This window comes from Pempheris klunzingeri, chromosome 22 (assembly GCF_042242105.1).
Source record: "Pempheris klunzingeri isolate RE-2024b chromosome 22, fPemKlu1.hap1, whole genome shotgun sequence".
Lineage (NCBI taxonomy): Eukaryota > Metazoa > Chordata > Actinopteri > Acropomatiformes > Pempheridae > Pempheris > Pempheris klunzingeri.
This window is the reverse complement of record NC_092033.1, coordinates 8210119-8233429: the sequence shown is the minus strand read 5'-3', so window position 1 is coordinate 8233429 and position 23311 is coordinate 8210119. Positions and strand designations below refer to the sequence as shown.

Sequence of the window (23311 nt, the reverse complement as noted above, 5' to 3'; positions counted from 1 at the left end):
ACTGTTTAAGTCCCTGAAGCCCCTGCTATTTACTGTAAGATAGTCCTGACCTATGAGTACCTGTAAATACCTTTAACTGTTTGGTTTACTGATGTGGAGATTGAAAGTGGGTGTTATTTTCCACATAGACAGGTCATATGTGCAAGAAGGTAATATTCAATGTGCAATTTATTTAAATTAGTGGAAGACTCCTTCAAAGGCTAATTTTGGGGAACAAAGAAAGCGGCCTTGTGACGGTTATTGTACGTCAGTGACTTACTAGTAATTCTAGGCTTGACTCCCACTCAGGAAATTTAGGTTTCAGCATGTGCCAAGGCCAGAGTGTGGGATGGGGAGGATGGTTAACCACTTATGAGTTTGGCTACCTTCTACCGTCTAGTGATCCTGTCCCAGCAGTCTCCCTGTGTCTCGCAAAAGTATGTGGATCCAGTAACACAACAAGCGACTGGCTTTTCCTTTACATTATTCAAAAAACTAGAAACAACGAAGAAGAACTTAAAGATTTTGAACGACTGCTTTAGGTCTTATTTGTTTTTTGGCTCTGATCTTTATATTGTGTAATGCCAAAGTTTTTTGCTCCATTTTGATACATTTATGATAATGTCATAAAAGTCCACATAAAATTTGGACAGAATTGGGATGCATCTATTTAGAATTCAGAATCAGAATTATATTCCGATGTTCCACCAGAACGGTCTTATGATATCAATTTCAATAAATGCCAGTGTGTTATTGCATTTGGACAGAACATTTGGTCAATGTCCTCTAAAAGCATTACAGCTTAATCTGATAAGTGTGTGTGTGTGTGGCAAAGTGCATTTTTTCTTTTTTTGTAAAAGGTAAACATTACACACACGCGCCCCAACTATGATTCCTCCCTTAGACATGCAAACACTGACCTACTAATACGCTGAAAATATGCAAGAGCTTGTGAAAAATGTCAATTGTTTTTAATTGCGCATAAAAGTCAATCAACAGAAGATTAACAGAAAAACGCAGCTGTGTGTGTCAGAGAGAAACACACACACATACAGCCTTACCTGTTTCAACAGGAGGTGCAGCTGCAGGAGGAGATGTGGGAAACATTTGTTCCTTCAGTCTGGCCTCAGGTACGGGGCTGACGATGAACCTGCGACCTGCTGAATGGACCACTTGTGCTGTTGCACTGGGAGGGATGTCTGGGAAGAGATGAGTGCCAATTTGCAATGAGTCCAAAATTGATATTTGTTAATCTCTGACAGAACATGAAAATATGGAAAACCTCTGTCTCTTGTTTATAGATTTGGCAGGAATTCAGAGCTGTGCTCTTGGGCACTCCTGTAGTGCATCATTTAGAGGTCTGCTGGTTGCCTGTGCCACCCTGTTGCCCCATGGGCACTCAAAGTGATGTCTGTTGTTATTCTAAGGCTTTTTATTTTGTTGTTTTTACCTGGCATGGGGACAGATATAGCAGGAATCTGCTGCTCCATATCACCTGCCATCTGTAGATGGACAAGACAACAGAATATGCACACACATTGTATAAAAGCATTCATAGACCAATTACAAAGACAGTAGCTATTTTAGAATTTCAAAAACCAAAAACCTCATCTTAAAACTATGCGCCAACAATTCTCCAAACTCCCAAATGAACAAAACGAAGAAAAAACACAAAAGAAATAAATACTCAAAGCTGAATTTACCTGGTTGTTCTTGTCTCTCTCCAGACCCTTCTCATCAGCGTTCTCTATCACCTCTCTGACCTGCTCAATGAACGACTCCCTCTCACTCTCCAAGATAAACTCACTCTGGACCTGGACACACATACATACGCACCCAGAGGGAAAAAGTGTGATTGAGATGTGTACTGAGATGCTACTGCCAAGTTTATGACATTTTAATCTCATGTGGGAACCTTGTAGTGAATCTCTCATTGAAACCACAGGGACAAAAGCACAGCAGTGAGATGTGAACTGTATTCCAGCCTTTACACTGAGATATTACTACGGTTAAGGAAAGAGTAAATGAAATAAAAGACTGGTGAATAAAATCAAACAAGTGATGCTGTGTACCATGATTTGGGCGATCTCCTCAGGGTTATCTCCATCTAGGTCAAACCTGAAAGTCACCATCTTCCTGTTGTGGGTCTCCAGCTGACACTCTGCAACCCTGTCTCCTCGGTTAGAGATCTACATGCGGACACACACACACACACACACACACACACACACACATAACTCATAACTCTTTAATAGCCAATAACAGTGGAACAGAACAAGAGAGGATTTATTGTTAAAATTATGGCTTGATAGGATTTATAGGACAGGGCTATTACATTGAGAACATTGAGCTTCGCTTTAGAGATCTTCTCATGGCGTGATCGACTTCGTACAGAACGTCTCTGATGTCGCTTGGTGGAGCGCCCTTCATGGCGACCTCCTCCTCCTCCTCCCTCGTTGCCGTCGCTCAGACCTGAAGTCTCAGAGTGGCCACTGAGGTGCAGAGGAGACACAGAGGCCAAAGTAGTAAGTGGGAGACGGGATCACAAAGATTAAATCTGATGGAGAAAATTTGCTTTTATTTGGTGAATGTGGAATCAGTTCATTGTGTGTTGAGTTTGCTTGCACATGCATTCTTTTTCTTACCTCTCTATCGATGAGAGAACTTGAGGTGGCTGTAGTTGGGACTGGGGCAGCTCTGAAGACTGAGAGGCAGACTGAAACACACACAGGCACACACACGAAACGCACGCACACACACAATCAATACGATGGCTGTCACCACCAAACACAGGGGAAATTTTGGAAGGAGAAAATACAGCAGGAAAGCATGAAAACAAGCAAAGTGAGACAAAAGTAAAAGATAAATTGCACTAGTTTGCAAGAAATCTTCGTGAGAAACAAGAACTCTTTTGAATTAGATTATATACAAAACAGAATTGGGACAGGACACATCAGAACAACAGCAAAATTTACAGTATGGAACAAAAGAAGCGACGAAAAAACTGCCACAAAAGAGAAAAAAGCTTAAGATAATTGATGAGGTACATATAATATATCCTATAACACATGCAACCCTGGCATTTAATTTTAATGACAGCTTACAAATAAAAAACAAACGACTCCCATTAGAACACAGTTCATCTAAGGACAACTCTTTGCACTTGCGGGCAGTGATTGATTGTTTCTATTAGATATTATGCATTCAAAGACCAACTGAAGCTGCCTCTTGCAGTTTTTAACAGATGTTTTAAATCTTTCCCTGGCGCAGTGACATCACAACAACCCAGGAAACCTTTCCAACAACTATTACTTTTTCAAGTACATCAGTGTTGCCACACTCAAACCAAGCCATAAAAGCCATTCAACAGGCCACTCAACGCCAAACTGGTTACTACAGAGTAAGCCAGCGTATTATCAGCATATTATCATGGCTCTCATAAAATGAAAATAGCCGTTGGTACTTCAGCATTGAATCAGTAAAATCCATGTACTGGTAATGTGAATGTAGAGAGCACCACTTCACACATGGCTTTGTTCGGCTCTAATATGGCTGCCATTCAAAACCGACATCCAGAGTCTTACTGTAAGATATTGGGCCTCATGCAGGACAACCAGTATGAACAGATTTGTTCTTCAGTAGCATGTGCGAGTGAATTGAGAGAATTTGTCATACTTAAAATTTTCTCTCAGGTCCAAACAAAATACAGATCTTGACCTCGAGGCCTGCTGCATCAATCATGCACAAATCAGAGTTCTCCAGAGGGAGAACACTTGTTTGACTTAACAATCATAATAGCTTAGTCTAAACTTATCTAAGTATTAAATATGATACTTGGATAAAACATTTAACCTGATGTTGAACCATTCACTCTTTATTTATCACATATGCTAGAGCTGCTCTGATGACATGTTGTTGAGAGCTATACTATTAACAGTTTCTAATCGTTTTGGCTCCCAGCACCACTAGAAACAGCTGAATTTGATTTCTGACGCCTAGGAGTTGAAGTGTCACATTCTTTTTACTTGTGTGTGACATTTTTGTGAATGATATTTTCCCCCACACAGAGAGGAACAGGTGATGAAAGCTCACAAACGCACACCTCCTCAAGGCGTGCTGGCATTCATCAGGCTGAAAGGGCAATTTACGTCAAGTTTGTGTAGTTAAGAGAGTTTGGCGAGTGAGAATATAACATGTTCTTGCACGAGGCCCAATATGAAATATGCTGTTTAAAAAGCTTCCTTTCCACCCTCCCTTTCAAACACATATCTTGTACAAGTAGGAATATTATAAAACAATGTTAAAAACTCATCATCCAAGGCTCAGGGTGGTGATTTAAAACAAGAAGCTACAGCAGTCAACTTCGACAAATGTGAGCACAGTGAACAGGGACAAGACCTCCGCTTGGTGGGTTTGACTGTCCAGTACCTGGGGAGGATTTTCCTTGGGAGTATCAGGTGGGGCGGTGACTACACTGATGATTGGCACCACGGTGGCCAAAGGCTGAGGCACAGGTGTGGGCACAGGAGAAGGAGGAGGAGGAGGAGGGGAAACAACAGTAGACACTACCCCAACAGGGAGTGGCAGAGGAGAGGGAGGGGAAGCCATGACCACTGTCAGCATGGTAACGGGGAGGGACGGCGACGAAGAGGGCTGCGTCACCAAGGAAACGGTAGACGGAGCTACACTGGGCTGAGAAGAGGAGGAAGGGCCAGACAGAGGAAGGGGAGGAGGCAGAGAGGAAAAAGAAGGGAGAAAGAAGAGGGCAGATAAGACGAGAGGTGGGAGGAAGAGGTGAGAAAAGGTAGGGAGCGGGGGTTACAGGGAGAATGAGGAAGTAGATAAACCCGGCAAGTGTTCAGGTGTGATGAGCACACAGATTTACAGTCGGTCGCCTTGGTAATGGAACAGTGAGCTACAGCTGGCCTTTAGTCAGACTTCGCACCAAAAGATGAATGTGCTGTGCCGCCTGTTAGCATGTGAGTCTCTCCAGAGCCATCCATAGTTCACTGACCCATTACTGACATGATTGACTCTGAAATCCTCCACACACAACTTTCCGTGCAAGACAAGTGGAACATTGATCAAGCCTATTAGTGGCAACATCTCAAATTAAACAACAAATTGACAGGACAACTGTGCAAAACACACATGACTCTAAAGATCATGCAACCACAAACAACTTAGACCTCTACAGACAGCGTAAAGTACAGCTATACAGATAGTGAAGGAACAAGCAGGTCCTTTGTACAGTCTAGATGGTCAACACTCTTAACACAATAACAAAATGGACACACAAAGCTGAAAAACCTACCTATGGATGGTACTTTACACTAAACTTTAATACTAAACTTGTTCTGTTCCTCATCAAAAGGCATTATTTATTTTCCTTAGAGTCTAACAAAGATGTCAAATCCATTTCCTTCCTCATAAGACATTTGAAGAAAGAAATTCTTTTTAGGAGTTTGAAACCTGCACTGTTTATATTCATGTTTACTGGCTGTCTTCCCCTCCCTCATTTTGTTGGCACATGCTTGTGTGTCTTGACTCCCCACAGCCACCTGTCGACCAGCAATATAGCCTGAAACCATTGGCAGGACTGTGTGTCGTGGTACCTTGTGACCGTGCACAACAAACACAGCAGGGAACCCAGTCACAAAACCTGCTCCTACTGGAAGATAAAAACCTCAAAGGGTACCTGCGAATAAGCGACACTGTATTGTCTTATTTATGCGCAACCATACAAAAAGCCAACAAGCTATTCAAGCTGATTATCTTACCCTTACTTGAAGTAATCAATCTTAAAATATTTCACACATCTGTCATTGTGAATCAAGAAAATCCAGCTGCTTTGTAACAAGATGCACTTAAAACCTCTGACTCATATGAAAATGAATGTTATTTTATGTTATGTCTAATAATTACATGTCTACAACTAAAGATGGTAAAACATTTTGTACACTGCATTGCTCATTTTACAGATGTAAAATGAGCAAAGATGCTGTATGTATCAGCTCAGTTTCAATTTATAGAATGCTAAATACTTGTAAATCCTCACATGGCAAGAGTTTAAAGAATCTCTTCTACTGTTTATCGGTTCTGACAGAACATATTACAGATCCTCACTTCCTGGAAATGTGTTTTTATATGTGTCTGATTCATGTTTTAATCGGTTAGTAGGAACATCTGGGGTGAACTAAGGAGAACTAACAACAGGCAACAACAAAAGACAGAGCTATATCCAAGAAGGACAAAAACGAGGGATTCTTCTTCTGGGTTCAATGTCAAACAGATTCACCAACACAATTGTTTACTAGGAAGCACAAACACACACTAATACATTAGGATAGACACACATGGGCACCAACGACCAGTATATCCACATACACTGTCGTACATAAAGGTACCTGAACCAGAGCTAGCTGAGCAGCTTGGTACAGAAGATAAAGATGCTCTATACTGGGAGACGGACTGAGGTCACAAAACTAAACACACACAAACACATACAACCATCCAGTTTTTGTGTGAGCACATGACCGCACAAAACAAGCACACATACATGTGTTCAGACAGACAAGTAGACATGTATAAACACAAGTAAACACAAACCCGGTGAGAAACACAGGCAGCATGCCAATGAGCGAGCCAGAGAATGGGAAGAAAAACAGAAGAAACAAACTGAGCTGATGAAGAAGCTGCGTTTACAGTGAAAAAGAAGCAATTCAAGGCGAGCAAAACATGCACAAGAATGACATTGAATATTAACTTAGCAAAACTTAAAAACTCATTTGTACGGAGTAGCTTGTCTATGTTTGTTCCCCACTCACCATATACTCAAAATACACATACATCCATGTGTAAATGTAGCTGTTCATTTCTAAATTGTATGTAGAGGCCTGCTACATTTTCCACTGATTTAGCTGACTGTGTGTGTAAACGTCTGTATGTGCATGTCCATGTTTGTCTGTGGGTGCCGCTGTGTTTCAACATCTGCAGTCAAGTGTATGGAGAAAACAACCCTAACAAAGAGTTGTTTGGAACTCAAACTAACCCTGAGGTGCATTCATGAGGACTGTCATGAGTCACCGATTGGCTTAATCTTAGATTTTAGCATGTGTATGCAAATGTTGTGTAATTTGTATGTGCGTAAGCAGGCAGGTGTTTGTGTCGGTAAAAATTAATGCAGATGTGTATTGCGATCTTTAAACAAATGCAGCACCTGTCTGAAAACATCAAGTGCCAGCTTGTATGCACTGGGAATGTGTTGTGTTACATGCACAGTATATGTCTATACTACTTAACATACCTGTGCAGATGCCTGTGGCAGAGATGTGTGTGGGGGGCTCTGAACTGATGTATTGCTCTGACTGGATGAAACCACCTAGAGATGCACACAGATAGAGACGCAAAGCATGTGAGACAGAGGTGAGAGCGAAATTAGTAAATATATACATGTACTTCTACATACACACCAATATGCACCAGCTAAAACAATTTAGCTAGTGCCGTTTCCAGTCGTATCCTGCTTACAATAACCTGGATAAACTAATATCCCAATTATGAGAATACAAAATTATATGGAAAATGCCAGCTGGGAATTTATGACATTGAATTTAGTTACATATTATCCTGTTTGTGGCTATGAACCAATGTAAAAACCTCCAGAACATTCCAAAATGAGATATTAAATTAACCATGTGTTGCACACCGCAAAATCTTTTGTAAAATGTTGGCTTGGAACTGTTATGCAAGCATGGTGAATGTAATTATGGAGGAATGGCTGTTTTGCTGGTTCTCACTGGAAAACTTATCCAATTACATCTTTTTCTGACATGAAACCATTTGATCTCCGATTAACATTCAATTTCACGCTCAATCAAATCAGTTTAGGGCTGCAATTAGTTCATAGCAGTGGACTGAGCTGGGAGCACACACAGTTCTTCAGAAATACTGTGGCTGCAGGCAAAGTGCCTGCTCTGTAGGAGCGGTTACCTTGAAGCAAACAACTTCAAAGAGAAAGCCGACATATCATATAGTGCATAAGCACAAAAATAGGGTTTTTGTATTTTATCTTTCTGCGGCTTGGACATCAAGGGGATGCAGTCTTAAAAGTGGGAGAAAAATGATGAAAGAGAAGGGGAAAATGTTTGGATGTATAAAAAGTGGCTTTAGCTCTCTCACCTGTTGGGAGGAGGTAAGAGGAGCTGGCTGGGTGGTGGCAGCGACCAGGGGGGGTCCTGGACTGGGCTGGGCGGTGGGAACCTGCTGCTGGGAAACAGATTTAGAGAAAGACAGGCAGAAAGATGGATAGGGGAAGAGACGCAATGTTGCAGGATATAAAAGGATGGAGGATAGAGGTGAGAAATCAAGAGATTGGTAACAAGGGGAGAGAAAAACATGAAATAATCAGAACGTTTGTGTAGATTGTAGACCAGAGACTGTACATGAGTGCAAACACAAGGCAGTTCTGCTGTTCTGTTTTTTTTTTTAAGTGTACATTTTCTTCTTGTGTGTGCACACATGCACACAGACAACACATATGCACATTGATCTATACATCAACAGATATATGCACACCAACATCTACTGTATACATATACACACATATACAGCTTGTAGTGTAGCATGTACGACAGTACAGGCACAGTACTGGGGTTAGGCAGGGTGTAAGTTCAGTACAGGTTGTTTTTTTACATGCAGGTCAGACCCTAAGTGATTGGTAGTGACAATAAGTCAATGAAGCACAGAGTAGAAGCTGGAATACTGAGACCAAACTAAACTGAATTATAAACGAAAGATTTAAATTAAGATTCTAAAGAACTCACTGCTGTTTTCATTAAAGTGCCACAGGCATCATCTTTGATCTATTTGCTTTAGGACTGCGGTGCAATAAAATTCAGCACGAGTCATGATTCATCTTCCTGATGACGGTGGTATGGTAAAACCTGTTGCCTTCCTGAGTCATCTTTAATTGTATGTGTTTGAAGGCAAATTAATGGAGCTTGTCACACAACTTGGCCTAGTCATGTTCAGAAAGTTCTGAAGATCATTACAGGATTTCTATTCAAATATACTGTGAGTTTAGGTTTTTTAGAAGTCCAGAAGTCCATCTTTCCTGAGCTCTAAATTAGGTGAAACATTTCCTGGATTTTCAATCCTTAAAAAAAGTGTATTTCCAGTCAAGTTAAACTTTGAAATTATTAACATCTTTTTTTCGATCCTGGTTCATTTCTAGTGAGCATCAGGCCAAACAGGACTGCATTTTTCCCTCCTGAATCCTTCCAGTAATCTACAGCACTACAGGACAGCAGCATACACACACTTATGCTTGTTCTACTGACTGGACCCTTAGAAAGCTGCTTGCAACTCTCTGCTTGTCTTGAAGCCTTCGCTCACTAACTGTGGTGAGAGCTTACACAAGCATGTTGCACCAGACACACTGCTACCTACCTTTTCCTAACATCATGGGCAGTCACGTAAACACAATAAAGATATCTAGTAAATAAAACTCATAGATAGAAATCTTTTTAAAAAATGACACGAAAAGAAACAGAGAACAGATTAAAGTGAAGAAATAAGAAGAAAGACCAGCGATCATAAGTGGTTCAAAGTAAACAATGAAGAAAGTAAAGGTGACACTGATGACATCAGCGTTCTAAGGGTTTAATGATTTTGAACTGTGACCTTTGAACCTCATGAAGGAAATCGATTTCCAGTCAGAAAGAACCGACTTACAGCCAGTATATTTGGCAAATACAACACAAAACAACAGAAAGAAAAATATACAAATGAAATGTCTATCTGCATGGTTACATTGCTCGGTTTGTCTAAGCCCCCTTGGTTTTGTTGTATGTTTCTGTGTGTTTGTCCATACAAATCAGCAAAGTCTCACATTTCTATCATTCTTCAATTATCTTTTTTTTTTCAAATGTCCACTTGTATAGAATAAATAGTTATATTTGAATATTTTACATGATGCTCGCAATGCAGGCATTTAATGAATGTTGCCTTCGGACCGAATGGACTTTGGATTTGTATGAGTAAAAATTCAAGTATACCGTACACACAGTATACCCCTACAAACACACATTTCTCATATATATTCATATATGAACATACAGACAAAATATTACTTACTGATATTGACAAATAAATCAAATACACAACATAAACACAGAAAGGAGGGGGCGTAGACCGTTTGCTTATAAAGCTTGTACACCACAGTTTGTCTCAAAGTCTGCCTTCTGAATGTTGATTCTAAAATAAATAATACTTGTCAAACAACACTGACACTAAAGTTGGATTTAAAAGCCAATATTTCTGAATTTATGTGTGTGCTCCGATGCACTCTGGGTCGTACCCTCTATATCTATCGATAAATTCTAAGTTACTTTAGCGCTCACTAAAGCTACGCTCTTGACTGACATTTTCTACTAATTCTTCTTCTACGTGTAAACAAACACTGTCAGAACACTGACAACGAATTACACGAGACATTATGAAGGCAGACCATGAGACTCACTCTGTGGTGTTGATATGACAGGAGGGGATTAAAATCATAACCAGAGACTACGTGATGACAAGTAAGCACCAGCTGGGGCTCCTGGGTTGGTAGGGTGGGGAGGGGGAAGGGGATTGGTGTGACACCTCTGGGTCAAATTACTATTGTAAGTTGTTTCAGCTGCTTTTCATAGAAGGATTCACTTAACTCTTAACTTTTCTGTTTATGTAATCTAACCAGTAAGTTTTATAATTACAGACTGGCGAATGACCTAATGGGCACAATGCCAGGAATGATGAATGTATTAATTGCCTTCACAATGTTAGAGGTCTATGGCATTATACATGAAATTCTCAATCAATGACAAGGTGACAATTTGCAGTTAAATAGTAAAGAAAGACCTCCTAATGACATAATGTGACAATTATGATTTATCAACAGATGGTTTCTGATCTTTGCTAATAAAAGCAACTTATGTGATTTCAACTAGTAATTGACCCAGAGGTCTAGGGGTGTTTTTAAGGTCTAAACTCAGTACCAGAGTGGGGTTAGCGGCCTGCATGGCCAACAATGACTCATGGTATGTCATATCGGGTTGGGCTGGTATCACCCCTCCATGCCGGGCCCAGGCACTCTGCATCAGAGACTCCAGCTGAGTTGATGATGCTCCCCCAAGTGGGAGCTCAGAGGATGGAGTGGGAGGGAGAAAGCTCTGCATGGAGGGTGGATGTCCCTGGGGATCAATGGGACAGACTCCTCCTGATGAGTCGTAGAGCGCAGCGGAGGATGAGTGAGGGATGGACTGAGCAGCTGAGGAGTCGAATGGAGTGAGGAGAGGTGGGGGAGGGGGTGACTGGAACTCGCTGGCGTCGGAGGAGGCCAAAGAGTCACTGGAAGGTTCTGGGCTTCTGTCTTTTGCAGTTATACCCGTGTGGTGGAGAAGCAGACTTCCTGGAGGTAAGGGGAGCTCAGGACTGATATACGTGTACAGCTCTTCAGTCACCGGCTGAAGACGGCTGTATGTGCCTGAACCGCCTGATCCAGTTCCAGTGTTGTCATCTAGAGGAAGATCCATGGAGCTCCTTCGGGTCCGGTAAAGTCTGGATGCCAGGAGGCTTGGGTCTCCGGCAGCAGCTGCAGCAGCGGCGGCAGCTGCTAAATGGAACTCAAACACACTTCCAGTTGGTGGTGGGGCATCGGGCATTACTGGAGGTGCAGACATGGGGAAAGCGGACGGTGAAGCATGCTGTGGTGGAGGATAGCATCCATCAGATGATGAAGAAGAAACAGTGCCACCAGTGGATGCACTCATGGGAGGTAAGGGAGGAGGGATTGGGCTGTGTGCACTCATTCTTTGCATGATGTGTGGGTGCAAAAACCCTGGTTGAGGTGGAGGAACGGGCTCAAAACCCAAACTAGCAGCTGCAGCTGCCGCTTGCCTCTGCTGATGGAAACTCAAGTGGCCAAGCTGGTGTGCAGTCATTGGGTACCCTCCGTACGCCATTGCTTCATAATGATCCAATAAGGCAGCTTGATTAAGACTTAATCTCCTCACTGCTTCCTCATGCTCTGCTCTCATGTCTTTATAGCCGTAAATATTCGGGTCAGATTGTCCTGGGAGATGCAGCGGCTCCCCAACACCAAGTCTTTGAGCAGCTGCTGCAAAACTGGGATTTACCATGAAGAGAGAGGGGGTCTCAACACCCTCCATCCCAGAAAACGGATGCAGGCTGCTCCCATAGCGAGTGTAGGCAGGCTGGAAGTGCCGGGTATGTGCCTCGAGAATGGACGTGCTCTTGCGTCTCTGGGTGTTGTAGGCCTTCGGTGGCCCAGTGGGAGGAGGCGAGAAGGAAATGGGGCGCTCGGGAATGGAGGGAAAGAAAATAGTAGTGGGGTCTGGGAGAGTTGGGAGGGGGATGCTCCCTCCTGCTCCTCCTCCTCCTGCTCCTCCACTGTAGGGGTGTGGCATTGAATGCTGCTGCGACAATGAGATACAATGGATTTAAGAATGAGACTCAGAGAATGAGAGAGAGAGAACCACAGCCAAGGCCCACATGAAATGGAGAAAATACTGTATTAAAGAACATCATTTCAAAACAAAACCTAGAGAGAAAAAAGGGGCATATACTCTAGAACAGAATAATGTAGTTAAGATAGGGCAGAATATACTTAACAGCTGTAATAAGGTGTGATGAGATGAAGTGACACACTAAAACCACGTGACAGACTGGCACAGCACAAAGACAAGACAGTAAAAGTGGGAGACAAAGAGAGAGCTTACAGGTAGATATGCAGTGGGGTAATAAATACAAAGAGAAGAAAGACTAAATGCTGGCTCTAAGCTCAATAATATCCTAATGCATCTGCACTCAGGAAAACATTTTTTTATCACAGGGCTTCTCTCTGCAAAATGTTGAAACTAACTCAGTAGTTGCAACCTGCAACTTCAAATTAATTAATTAGAAGTACTCGTTAAACAGTAAGATACTGTAGATGAAAATTATCAATTAAATCAAGGGGTTCGGTTGCAGCCTGAGTTTGAACAATAACCTGCGTTTATTGGCTGGTGGCAGTTTTAGGAGGTAAAAACAGTGATTATGACATGACGCTGATGATTTTACTATCTTGACAGGCTTGGTGTTTACCATGTTGTCTTCACTTGTAAAGTAAAGCCTCTGAGAAGGGGGCATCAACCATGAGCCATAACTTTAGTTGCGACGACAAAAACTCAAAACCACTTTAATGATTTTGGCTGTCAAATGACCCATTTTCCTGATGGCAAAAGCACATTATATTAGACATTTGCATCGTAGAGCAAAGTTAAAGCTCAAGCCAGTCAATCTACATTTAATATGAACACATGGTGGTGTAACAGAGAGAGGGAAAGAGACAGTTAAAGATAAGTGGATGAGGAGAAGTACAGACTCACAGCAGTGTCTGAAAAGAAAGTTTTAACATACACTGGCGTCATACTAATCTACTTAGCCACTTAAAATGCCTTACATTTAGAATATATTACATCTATTGATGTAAAATTGTACAATTAGATTTCATGCCAGTGTACAGTACTGGCTCAGGCCTTAAACCTCCTTGCTACTGTACATAGTTGGCTCATGTCTCATTATAGAAGATTTTATCAGTATATTAACTATTGAATGCATATCAATATACAGTAAATGAAGCTAATGCCATTTTGTTACATGCAAAGATTCTATTGAATTTTTCAAATAAAGTGTCTGCTCTCGTATTTTATAATGTCATCATAAAAAAAAGGACAAAAACTGTGCTGCATCAGCCTGAGTAGTTAATGCAAGCCGTTTCATTAACAATCCTTTCATTCACTGTGTCATCCAGTCATTAAAACATAATTACTGTATGTGTAGGAGGTTTCCATATACCATAATACTGGGCACTCTTCTACAAATACAAAACATGTTTTAGTAGTTGAATCTAGTTTCAGACATCAGTGCGGCCCATATCCCTCATCTTTATGTCTCTTTCTTCACTTCTCTGGCTCTCACCACCACTGTGGCCCCTGGGGATTAAGATTGTGAACCTACAGGGGTGGAGAACAGGGCAGGTAGGCTGGCCCTCCGCTGTCTGGCTCTGGGCAGAGAGGAGGCGTGAAGGGGTAGGACTGTCTCCAGGGCCTTCGAGAGGCGCCCAGCGAATGTGTCCCTCTCAGCTACGAGAGGCATGCAGGGAGAGTTGGCGGTGGTGTAAGAGGAGGAGGAGGACAGGTCTGGAGGAGGAGTGGAAGGCTGCTTTGGAGGAACAGCCGGAGGTGGAGGGAAATGGGAAAAGGAGAAGGAGGAGGGGGGGACGCAAACAGACATGCTACGACTTCGACGGCGGCGCAACGTAGGCTGTAGGCCAGGGAGGGGTGACGGAAGAGGGTGGAACCAACATGAAAAACAAACACAAAGAAATTAAAACACATAAAATAATGATTTAAACACAGAAATAAGCAGTTAAATCAAAACACAAAAATAGGACACATTAGATCAGATTAAGTGAAGAACACAAAACAAATAATTCGATGAAGTCACCAAATAAATGATACAATACTAACTCACATAATAAGTTCCATAATTACAACTTAATCAATTACCAAGCAAGTATACAGCTCTTAAATAATTAAAGGATGTAGAAAAAATGCTGTAAAGGGAAAATCATTGCACCAGCGACTTTGCATAGGTTTTTCCAAGAGCAAAACCATGTTCTGTATCACACTGTTAAGACTGTATAACAACACAAATGACACAATAACACAAGAAATATAAATAAATTCATGAACAAATGCAATAAAAGACAAGTAAAATGCAAACTGAAACAAAACAATGTAAAGTAAAAAAAAGTAAAGTCAAATTAAAACAAAATAAATAACAAATAAACCCAAATTTTACAAAACAGGAATGAATGATTATTCAATTAAAGGTGGAATCAGTGATTCAAAGCCAACACATTCGGTCAAATTCAGCGAATATCTCCTCACAGTCCGCAAGCTACAACATCATTCCAGCCAAACTGCAGCAGAAGCATTTGTGCTTGTGTACAGGACAGGGGGAGGGCTGAGGGAGGGCAGATGGGGGGGGGGAGTAAATCTGGCACATGCTAACGATCTAAATGTGCTAACTAGCTGTATATTAACAATCTTTCTCCAGAATTGCTGACTCCACCTTTAAGTAGTTGTAAACATTAATAGCAGATTCTGAACAGAGTCTTCTGGCTTCAAAAAGTGACCTTTGATGAAGAAATGCGCCTACTGAGAAGACAGATGTAAAGATATCCAAATGATCCTCCAGCTGAACATTAAATCAGTCAGTGTAGGTGCTGGTGGTCACACAACAACATCTGTAGATAAAGGTCACCAGATGGAAAAATCTAGGGTGGCAAATTCAATAAGACGTGCTGTCCTGTCCATTAGTAAGTACTTATAAGGTGAGCGGGGAATGTGAATCAACAATTTATACGTAAAACAGCAAGTATACTCAGCAAACATTCTCTGAGTGAGTGAAGGAGGCAAAATACAAATCCTGGGCTATAAGAGAGGAGCAGAAACCAAGCTCAGTAAACACTGTGAAGATATACAAGACATCAGTATTCAGTAAGAGTGAATCTGAAAGCAAATAAACACGTTTCAACAAGTTTCACACTTTTATTCCTAAAGGAAAAACCTGTAAGCAATTGTACAGAAGCACTGCACATGCTTTTAGTTGTCTGTTTGGGAGAACTGAACGATTTTGATAACATCTACCTCTTATTCCTATGAGTTCAAATGCCCTTACTGTAAGTCACTTTAGACAAATGAGTAAAAATGTATATAATATCACGTGACTAAAAAATGATACATATGGAGTCTTATTTTCAAATACATCCCTCATATATGCATTATAAAAAAAACTTGATCTCGTATATTTAAACAAGGTCTTGAGTGGACGGACAAATTATTTCACATGGGAAACTTTTGAGAAAAAGTTTTATGCCATGTCTGTGAATTATCTCTTTGGAAAATTTCTTCAAATACACTAAAATCCCAAACAATGCTGAGCACACAGCATGGATAATGGCATAATGACATAACAACCAATGGCTAATGATGGCTAAGGATGTTGGCATTTCTATTCCACTGCTTCTGCATGAGCAGAGTAAAAAACGTGGGGCTTCATGTGTTTCCAACCAAATACGCCCAACTATCAATGTCTGAAACAAGTTTAAAAATGTAAAAACAAAGAAAACGACTGAGGGAAGGAGAAAGAATAAGGTAACTGGCTGATAAAATGCAGGATTGGGGGAAAAGAAGGATGCATGACATCTGATAGGCTGAGGACAGAGTGAATTACAGACGCTTAAGATGAAATACAGCAGAGAATGAACGATTAGCTGGCATACTATGAAAGTAAGGGGTTGACTGACTACCTTGCTTGGCTGACTGAACTGAACTGAATCATTGTTTAAGTCATGTGAATACAGAGGTGATCATCTCCAAATAAAACCCATCAACAACATGCTCTTGTGTGTTTAGTTCTGCACACAGCTGCCATTCCCAGCCTACTTATAAACACTGCAAACTCCATTCCCACTCACTCCACTTCAAACTGCCGTTTGCGGCACACCTGTGAGCACAGCACCGCTCGCAGGTGTGTCAAACATGAGTGCAAGTCTAATATGGATGACATCATCACTCACCATTGGCTGCGACGGCTGGGGGTAGCCTGGGTGCTGCTGCGGGGTAGCAGAGGGGGTAGAGGGGTAGGGGGTTTGGGGCTGGGAAGGGGGCTGGGTGGAGGGGGGGCAGCTGTATGACATGGTCAGCTGACCCAGGTGGGGGGAGTCTGAGGAGAAAACTGAGGAACCCTGGCCGCTGTCCATACCTCCTTCGGCTGGGGGAGAGAGAGAGAGAGAGAGAGAGAGAGAGAGAGAGAGAGAGAGAGATGTGTTGGGATGTCAGGAGTGTAAACCTTTTGTCCCGACTCTGCTTACATGTCTAATAACAAGTCCATCTGAAAGTAATGACTTAAACAGAAGCTTAAGTTATTAGTTACAAAAACAAAAAGTACTTTTTCTTTAAAGCACACAACTTCAACGGCACACAATTACAGGAAGGAAAAATTAATAGTTCCATTGCGTTTTCAGTTTACAACAGGATGACTCTAAATTGTTTGCTAAATTTGAAAAATCACTCAACAATGGCTGCCGCTGGTTTACAGGAAGACACTGAGAATACGACACTGGAATAACCCTCTTGGCACGTGATGATGATGCAGTAATGCAGTAATGTGTCACATGTTTTAAGACACGGATGTGCTTGAACAAAGTTGTGAACAATTCGTCTCATAGTTATCTTAGTACATTACAGATGCTTAAAACATGAATGTTTTTTGAAATGCAAAGAGGGCCTCTATAGGTTTTACATAAGGATACCATGGAAATAAGACCAGATATAATTAAATATGAATACATACATATTTTATAAATGAGCCCCTTGGTGTTAATAAATTAAAGCAGGAGAAAAGAGAGACTGTGCAGGATGTGCATCTACAAAATGGACCGTATGTATCAGCTGTAGTTTCTCTTACATGTGTGTGAGATGCCGGCCTGCTGATAGAGGAGCTGCTGTTGCTCCACTTCTGTCTCCTCCGCCTCTGCCTGCAGACAAACACACACAAGCTATGGTCAAACTAAAACAGAGGAAAACCCTCACATAGAAAACCTCATATTTTTATGTTAGAAAAGTAAAACACTCCTAGAACAGAAGTCCATATGTGAATACTAAATTCTACCATTGGAAACCTGACTGCTAATGAACATAAATTATGGAATGATGCATCAATGATCAAGACTTCTTGTGTGATGAATGTGGGTATGTTTCTCAACAGACCTGTGTGTGTAAAGGTTTGAGAGTCTCTTGTTGCTGTTGTTGCTGTTGTTGTTGTTGTTGTTGCTGCTGTTGCTGCTGCTGCTGTTGTTGTTGCTGCTGCTGCTGCTGCTGTTCAGTCTCCAGTTTTCTTTTCTCCTGTTCCTCTCGTACCAGCCGCCTCTGCTCTCTCTTCCTCCGGATCAAAGACACGCGGTCCTTGATAGCCTTGGCCATAGTCTTGTGGTCACCCTCAGCAACGTAGCCGGACTCGACCTGAGGAGTCAGGTGAAGTCACACAGATGCTTGTGTGAACAATCAGGCTCCATTTCTTTTCCATTGCCTACATCCATCACTTCCTCTCACTACTCTTACCGCCATCTGTCTTCATTGTACATACCATTTCCTGGGCCACATCTTCAGGGACGTCCTTGTTCAGGTCAAAGGAGAACTCGATGGCTTCGTTGTCTTTGTATTTGCCTGCAATCAAGTTACAAAGGGCAAGTCAGGCAGCTGCCCCTCTGTTCTCACAGGAGTCATTACAATGTATGGTGTTAATAGAATATTAATGGTTATTTATCTTTAAACAGCCAAACAGAGATTTTTGAGCAGCTATGAAAAGCTGCGTCAGGTTAATATTTGCCAAATTAAATTATGATGACAAATATGGTTAAAAGAGTGGGTTATTTTACAATGGCTCCAAATGGAGCCAAGAGTTGACAAGTGGAAACAACTTGGATGAAAAAATAAATGGATTCCTTGCCTTTGAGCTTCTTGACGTCTTCTATCCTGAGCCAGAGTTTAATGGCAATCATTTCCCCATCATCCTCCTCTGCCAGTTCAACCCTGACCCCAGTGTCCTCCTGGAAGAACGCATGGTTCAACAGGATCTTTATAGCATATCTAGAGGAGCAAAAATAGGTATGTTAGAGAGGATTGACTTCTTGGTTCTGCCTTGTGAGCTGGTCACCATCTGATAAGTTAATGGGACAGACGTGGTATTTCATTTATCTGTTGGGAATCATACCATGTTGACATTTAGCTTTAGTTACGTTTCTAAAGCAGGAGACGGTATGGAGAATGTTCTGGTACACCCACAGCATGGGCAGAGAGAGAGAGCAGCGGATCCATAGAACGTCCACAAATATCACTAAATATCAACAAGCCCAGGTTTGGCTTTGATTGTGTGTGTGTGTGTGTATATCTTTGGTGTCTGTGTGTGTTTCTCACCTCTCATCCTTGTTTGTTCTGATGCAGCCATCTATTATTTCCTTCACCTCAGGAATGGCTACCTTGTCAAAACTGCCAGGCTTCACTCCCTGCGCACACAAAAAGAAGAGCAATTAGGACGAGGATCAAACACACACACACACACACACACGGGCAGATAAACTAGTAAACTAGAGATGTGCCTATCACATTTTAATACACATGCAACCATCGTGTTAATGCATGTGCTGTACATTCAATCCTGTTAAACCACTCCAGACAAAAAGATTTTTGTTTTGCCTCTGAATGTAATGCACCTCAAATCTATTCTTCAGGACAGGGAAATAGAAATCAATGACAACCAATAAAATAAGGAAAGGAGTCTGTAATATGAAATAAATTGAAAAGTATAAGAAGACTTAACTGCCAAATTCCTTTAATATAGTGCAGGGTTAACTGATACTAATGAAATCAAACTGAACCACGTCAGTAAAATACCTGTTGTGTATTTCAAATTGATGAGCCATTCAAACAGAGCATTTTGCAGTAACAATATCGTATGAAGGTTAAAGATTTGACAGGTCCTAGACTAAGAGAGGCTCTCCAGGATTAATTCCCAAATAAAGCAGGTAACCTCTTAGGAATACATAATGAATCACAGCCATTCAAAGCCAATTAAGACAACTAAAGCCCATATTAATGGATAACACTAATCCAGGCTACACAGGAAATTGCACCAGTAGAAAAAGGGGGAAACTGGCTCCAGTTAAAAGACAACTTAAGGTACAACATATTAGCATGATGCAGCACAATGCACTGTAGGGTTTTTAGTGCTTGATGAAACTAAGGGGAAATGGACATGATGATGGTCTTATCTGGCACTTAAAGTAACTAAGAACAAGGAACCTCTAAAGGCCCTTTAAAAGGCCCATCAAATGTTTATGTACACCATTCAAGTGTTTTACCTACAGTAGACTGCAGTTAGCACATCCTCAGTTTGGAGGAGCAGAAAAGAGTCCAGGCACGGACGCTAAGCAATGCACGGCAGTGGATGGGACAGCCCATTCTCTTTTTCTCTTCCCTCGCTTCAAAGCCAACAGAAAAAATGGGAATTGCTAGTCTACCGCCGCCTCGCTTGTTACTTTGTTTGTGTTATTCTGTGACTTTAGTGTTTTGAATAGTTCAGATCCCAACTAATGTGTGGCGCTGCAAACCCCTGTGTTCTGTGAGGTAAAATTACTGTTTTTGTCAATGGAGTCTGGTGGCTTTGAAGTGAGCGAAGAGAAAGAAAGAACAGCTCGAGTTTCCTGTCAAAAGTGCTGTCTGAAGGAAATGTAAAGTGGAATGTATAAATACAGTGTACACTTCAAATGATATTGATTTTTGTATGTGGGCCTTTTTTCAGGTGGCTAGAATATGTTTTTGTGCTGCTGCCGGGACTGATCCTCCAACCGGGGGCATGCTGAGCGCATTTCACTGCAGATGATAGACTATGAATAAGTACCTCATACAAGCCCACTTAATTTAATCCAAAGTATCCCTTTAATCACCAGCCCATTCATTCAAACACTTCATGGAGGAACAGACAGGCTGAAGCTAAGACAAGCAAGAAAGGAGCTTAAGCTAAAACCTGAAGAAATAAAAAAAAAGGTAGCAAAAGAAAATGACATGCTTCAGAAAATACTTCATCCTTTCCATCTAACATACACCTGTATGGAGGACGATACAGTGTATGTCAACAAAGTTTTTTCCACTGGTGCAATTGAGTGTTCTGTGTAAAAACTCCTAGCTGAGTGGAGCCCACCTGAAATGCACTCCTCAAAAACAGATAGCAGGCTCAAGAAATAATCAACAAGACATTCAAGTAATTAATTCAAACCAAAACCTTTTCTAACAGATATATTTCATATCAAATAAAATGAAATTAAAATGCACAAACTAACTCACATATGCAGGGGGAACATGAGAAACGATGGGTTTTAGATAAGTCAAATAAAGTGTATTAACTTACCTAGAGAGTACTGAAACAAGTAGACTAGAGGTTTGTTTGACTGACGGATGTCTTGGGAATAGTTTTAGCTAACTGACTGCAGGCAGACAGAAAGACAGACGGTCTATCTCAACCTGTTTGTTCTAGAAAATGACCACCGCCCTCTGCTCTTTTCCTCCAGCCCAGTCTTCCCTTCCTCCTTTCGTTCATTACCTTTCTGGCCCATTTCCCTCCTGCAACACCCCAGTTCACCATTACATAACAACCCCCCCATCTTTCCCTATTTCTCTCTCTCTATCACACACACACACACACACACACACACACACACACAGCTAGATTCCAGGGCCAAACAAAGTTAGGACTGATGGAGGAAGTAATGGTATTAAGTCTGACAGAAGCAGGGAGGGTGAAGGAGAGAGAGACAGAGAGAAAGCAAGACTTCTGTTTAACAAGGCTGATTAGAGGTAAGGAATGTTCCATGAAGGACGTCAACAACATTACATGTCAAGGTGCTATAGGATGAACTATAGAGTGTATCCCCACAACCACTGCACTCAAATCTGCATGAAATATATCAAAATTAAATGCTGAGCAAATTTCAAGAATGAGAAGCAGTGTCTACTTGTCACCTGTTCCATACGACTGTGGTTAATGACCTGGTCAACCAGAGTGTGATTTTTTTCTCCTGTCTTCTGTTTTCTTTTAAGTACTTCTAGAGGCCTGGATACTTAAAATGATCCAGTAATTCACAAGCAGAAAAGAACAGACGCAAAGAATGTCTAGGAAAATAAAAATAAATATACTTTTGGAAGGCATACATTATTTTTTCTGCTTTGCTGTCCTTAAAGTTGTCTCTTAACGCCTTTTACTGGTGTTTTTTTTTTTTAATCCTGCAACCCCTTAAAAGGAACCAAAAATGGCACAATAGACAAAAAAGTAGAATTTAAAACCAAACATCCTTAAACAATATTATTGAGAGGCACAGCCCGTTAGTCAGCTGCCAGAGTAGTACTAGCTTAAAGTCACATTTGCCATTTTATTTTCTGAGATTTCTAGCCTTGTGAGGAAGAGATGGAGGCTGCAAGGCTGAAAGGATGGATTAGGCAGGGAAATAAAAGGAAGCAGGTGACTGGGCACCCTGGGGTTGTCACAAGGTTATGTGTGACTGTGTGTGTGTGTGTGTGTGTGTGAGACAATAACGAATACAGACAATTGCAGTTGGTTGCACATGCTCTGCTGACGGAATAAAACGATGTGAGAAGCATGATTCCCTCTTGCTTTAAGTGCATAATGTTACTGCTATTAGGTTAGAACACAAACCCAAACAAACACAGTTGTGAAGCCAAATGCTGAGATCACAATGATGATCAAATATGGTTCAATCCAATTGATCATGAGATTTCAGACAAGACAGAAGGCCGGGAGAGACAGAGAGCCAGACAGACATATGGGTTGAAATATCATGTCTCAATTTATTCTGCGCATGAAGCTTCTTGTCAGATCAGATTGAGAGATTCTGGGGCAGGAATATGGCAAGAGAGACACAGACAGAGGACAGGTTCTTTTCTCTCAAAGTGGTGGGTGGAGGCAGGGAGGAAATCTTAATCCAAATCCCTCCAATTCAATTTGCTGGTCAGATAATATGAATGGCCACTGAAAGGATTTGACTACTTCCATTACTGAAGTCAAAATTCAAACTGAAACTGAATACACATCAATGCATTAAATATTTCAAAAAATAAAGAACTAAACTTGAAAAATGTACATTTGTAAAGACTAATCACAGGTTGACTGTAATCTAAAATACTTGAGAAACAGAATCTGAATCAATTTTATTTCTGGTATTCACATTACAAAAAAAAAAAAAAAACCTTTCACTACTGCGCGTGTGTGTCTAAAGTTCCCATTAAACTTTAATGTTAGACTTCAGCAGAGGTAACTGAAGCACATGTTTTAGCTGGGGGGGATGCTGCACTCAGCCATGAGCTATAAACAGCACTTCCTCTAGTATTACCGACCAAATATTTCAGGATAATGGTGATAGTTCTTCCTTAGTTTGTAATGCTTTTTTTGGCAAAAACTTGTATTGTAATCATGTTGTTTCCAATGAAAAGAACTGAGCAGACGGTTAGAAATAGAGCGAACAGAGAGATAATAGAAGGACTAAAGGAGGACAGAGGGAGAAAAAGAGAGACAGATTTCTAGTAAATTCCTCCGGTCCATTAACCATCACTGTCAGCTTCCACAAAGCTGAACTCAGTCCCGTGAGGAA

The 23311-nt window shown here is 41.3% G+C and overlaps 2 protein-coding genes across 2 annotated transcripts in view; both read right to left on the bottom strand.

Moving 5' to 3' along the window:
• Nucleotides 1-23311, bottom strand: part of LOC139221584 (proline-rich protein 5-like) — a 255194-nt gene that overhangs the window by 47328 nt on the left and 184555 nt on the right. The gene's annotated exons all lie outside the window — the stretch shown is intronic.
• wnk1b (WNK lysine deficient protein kinase 1b) overlaps nucleotides 1-23311 on the bottom strand; it is an 81520-nt gene that overhangs the window by 16192 nt on the left and 42017 nt on the right. Inside the window, exons 5-20 of the mRNA XM_070853492.1 lie at nucleotides 19068-19156; nucleotides 18601-18740; nucleotides 18238-18317; nucleotides 17862-18113; nucleotides 17560-17629; nucleotides 16670-16863; nucleotides 11019-12458; nucleotides 8161-8247; nucleotides 7286-7360; nucleotides 4408-4671; nucleotides 2625-2695; nucleotides 2315-2471; nucleotides 2052-2168; nucleotides 1683-1793; nucleotides 1430-1481; nucleotides 1041-1178 (exon numbers count right to left, since the gene is read on the bottom strand). Of these exons, the coding sequence (XP_070709593.1) occupies nucleotides 1041-1178; nucleotides 1430-1481; nucleotides 1683-1793; nucleotides 2052-2168; nucleotides 2315-2471; nucleotides 2625-2695; nucleotides 4408-4671; nucleotides 7286-7360; nucleotides 8161-8247; nucleotides 11019-12458; nucleotides 16670-16863; nucleotides 17560-17629; nucleotides 17862-18113; nucleotides 18238-18317; nucleotides 18601-18740; nucleotides 19068-19156 (3337 nt within the window). The remainder of the gene's footprint in view (nucleotides 1-1040; nucleotides 1179-1429; nucleotides 1482-1682; nucleotides 1794-2051; nucleotides 2169-2314; nucleotides 2472-2624; nucleotides 2696-4407; nucleotides 4672-7285; nucleotides 7361-8160; nucleotides 8248-11018; nucleotides 12459-16669; nucleotides 16864-17559; nucleotides 17630-17861; nucleotides 18114-18237; nucleotides 18318-18600; nucleotides 18741-19067; nucleotides 19157-23311) is intronic.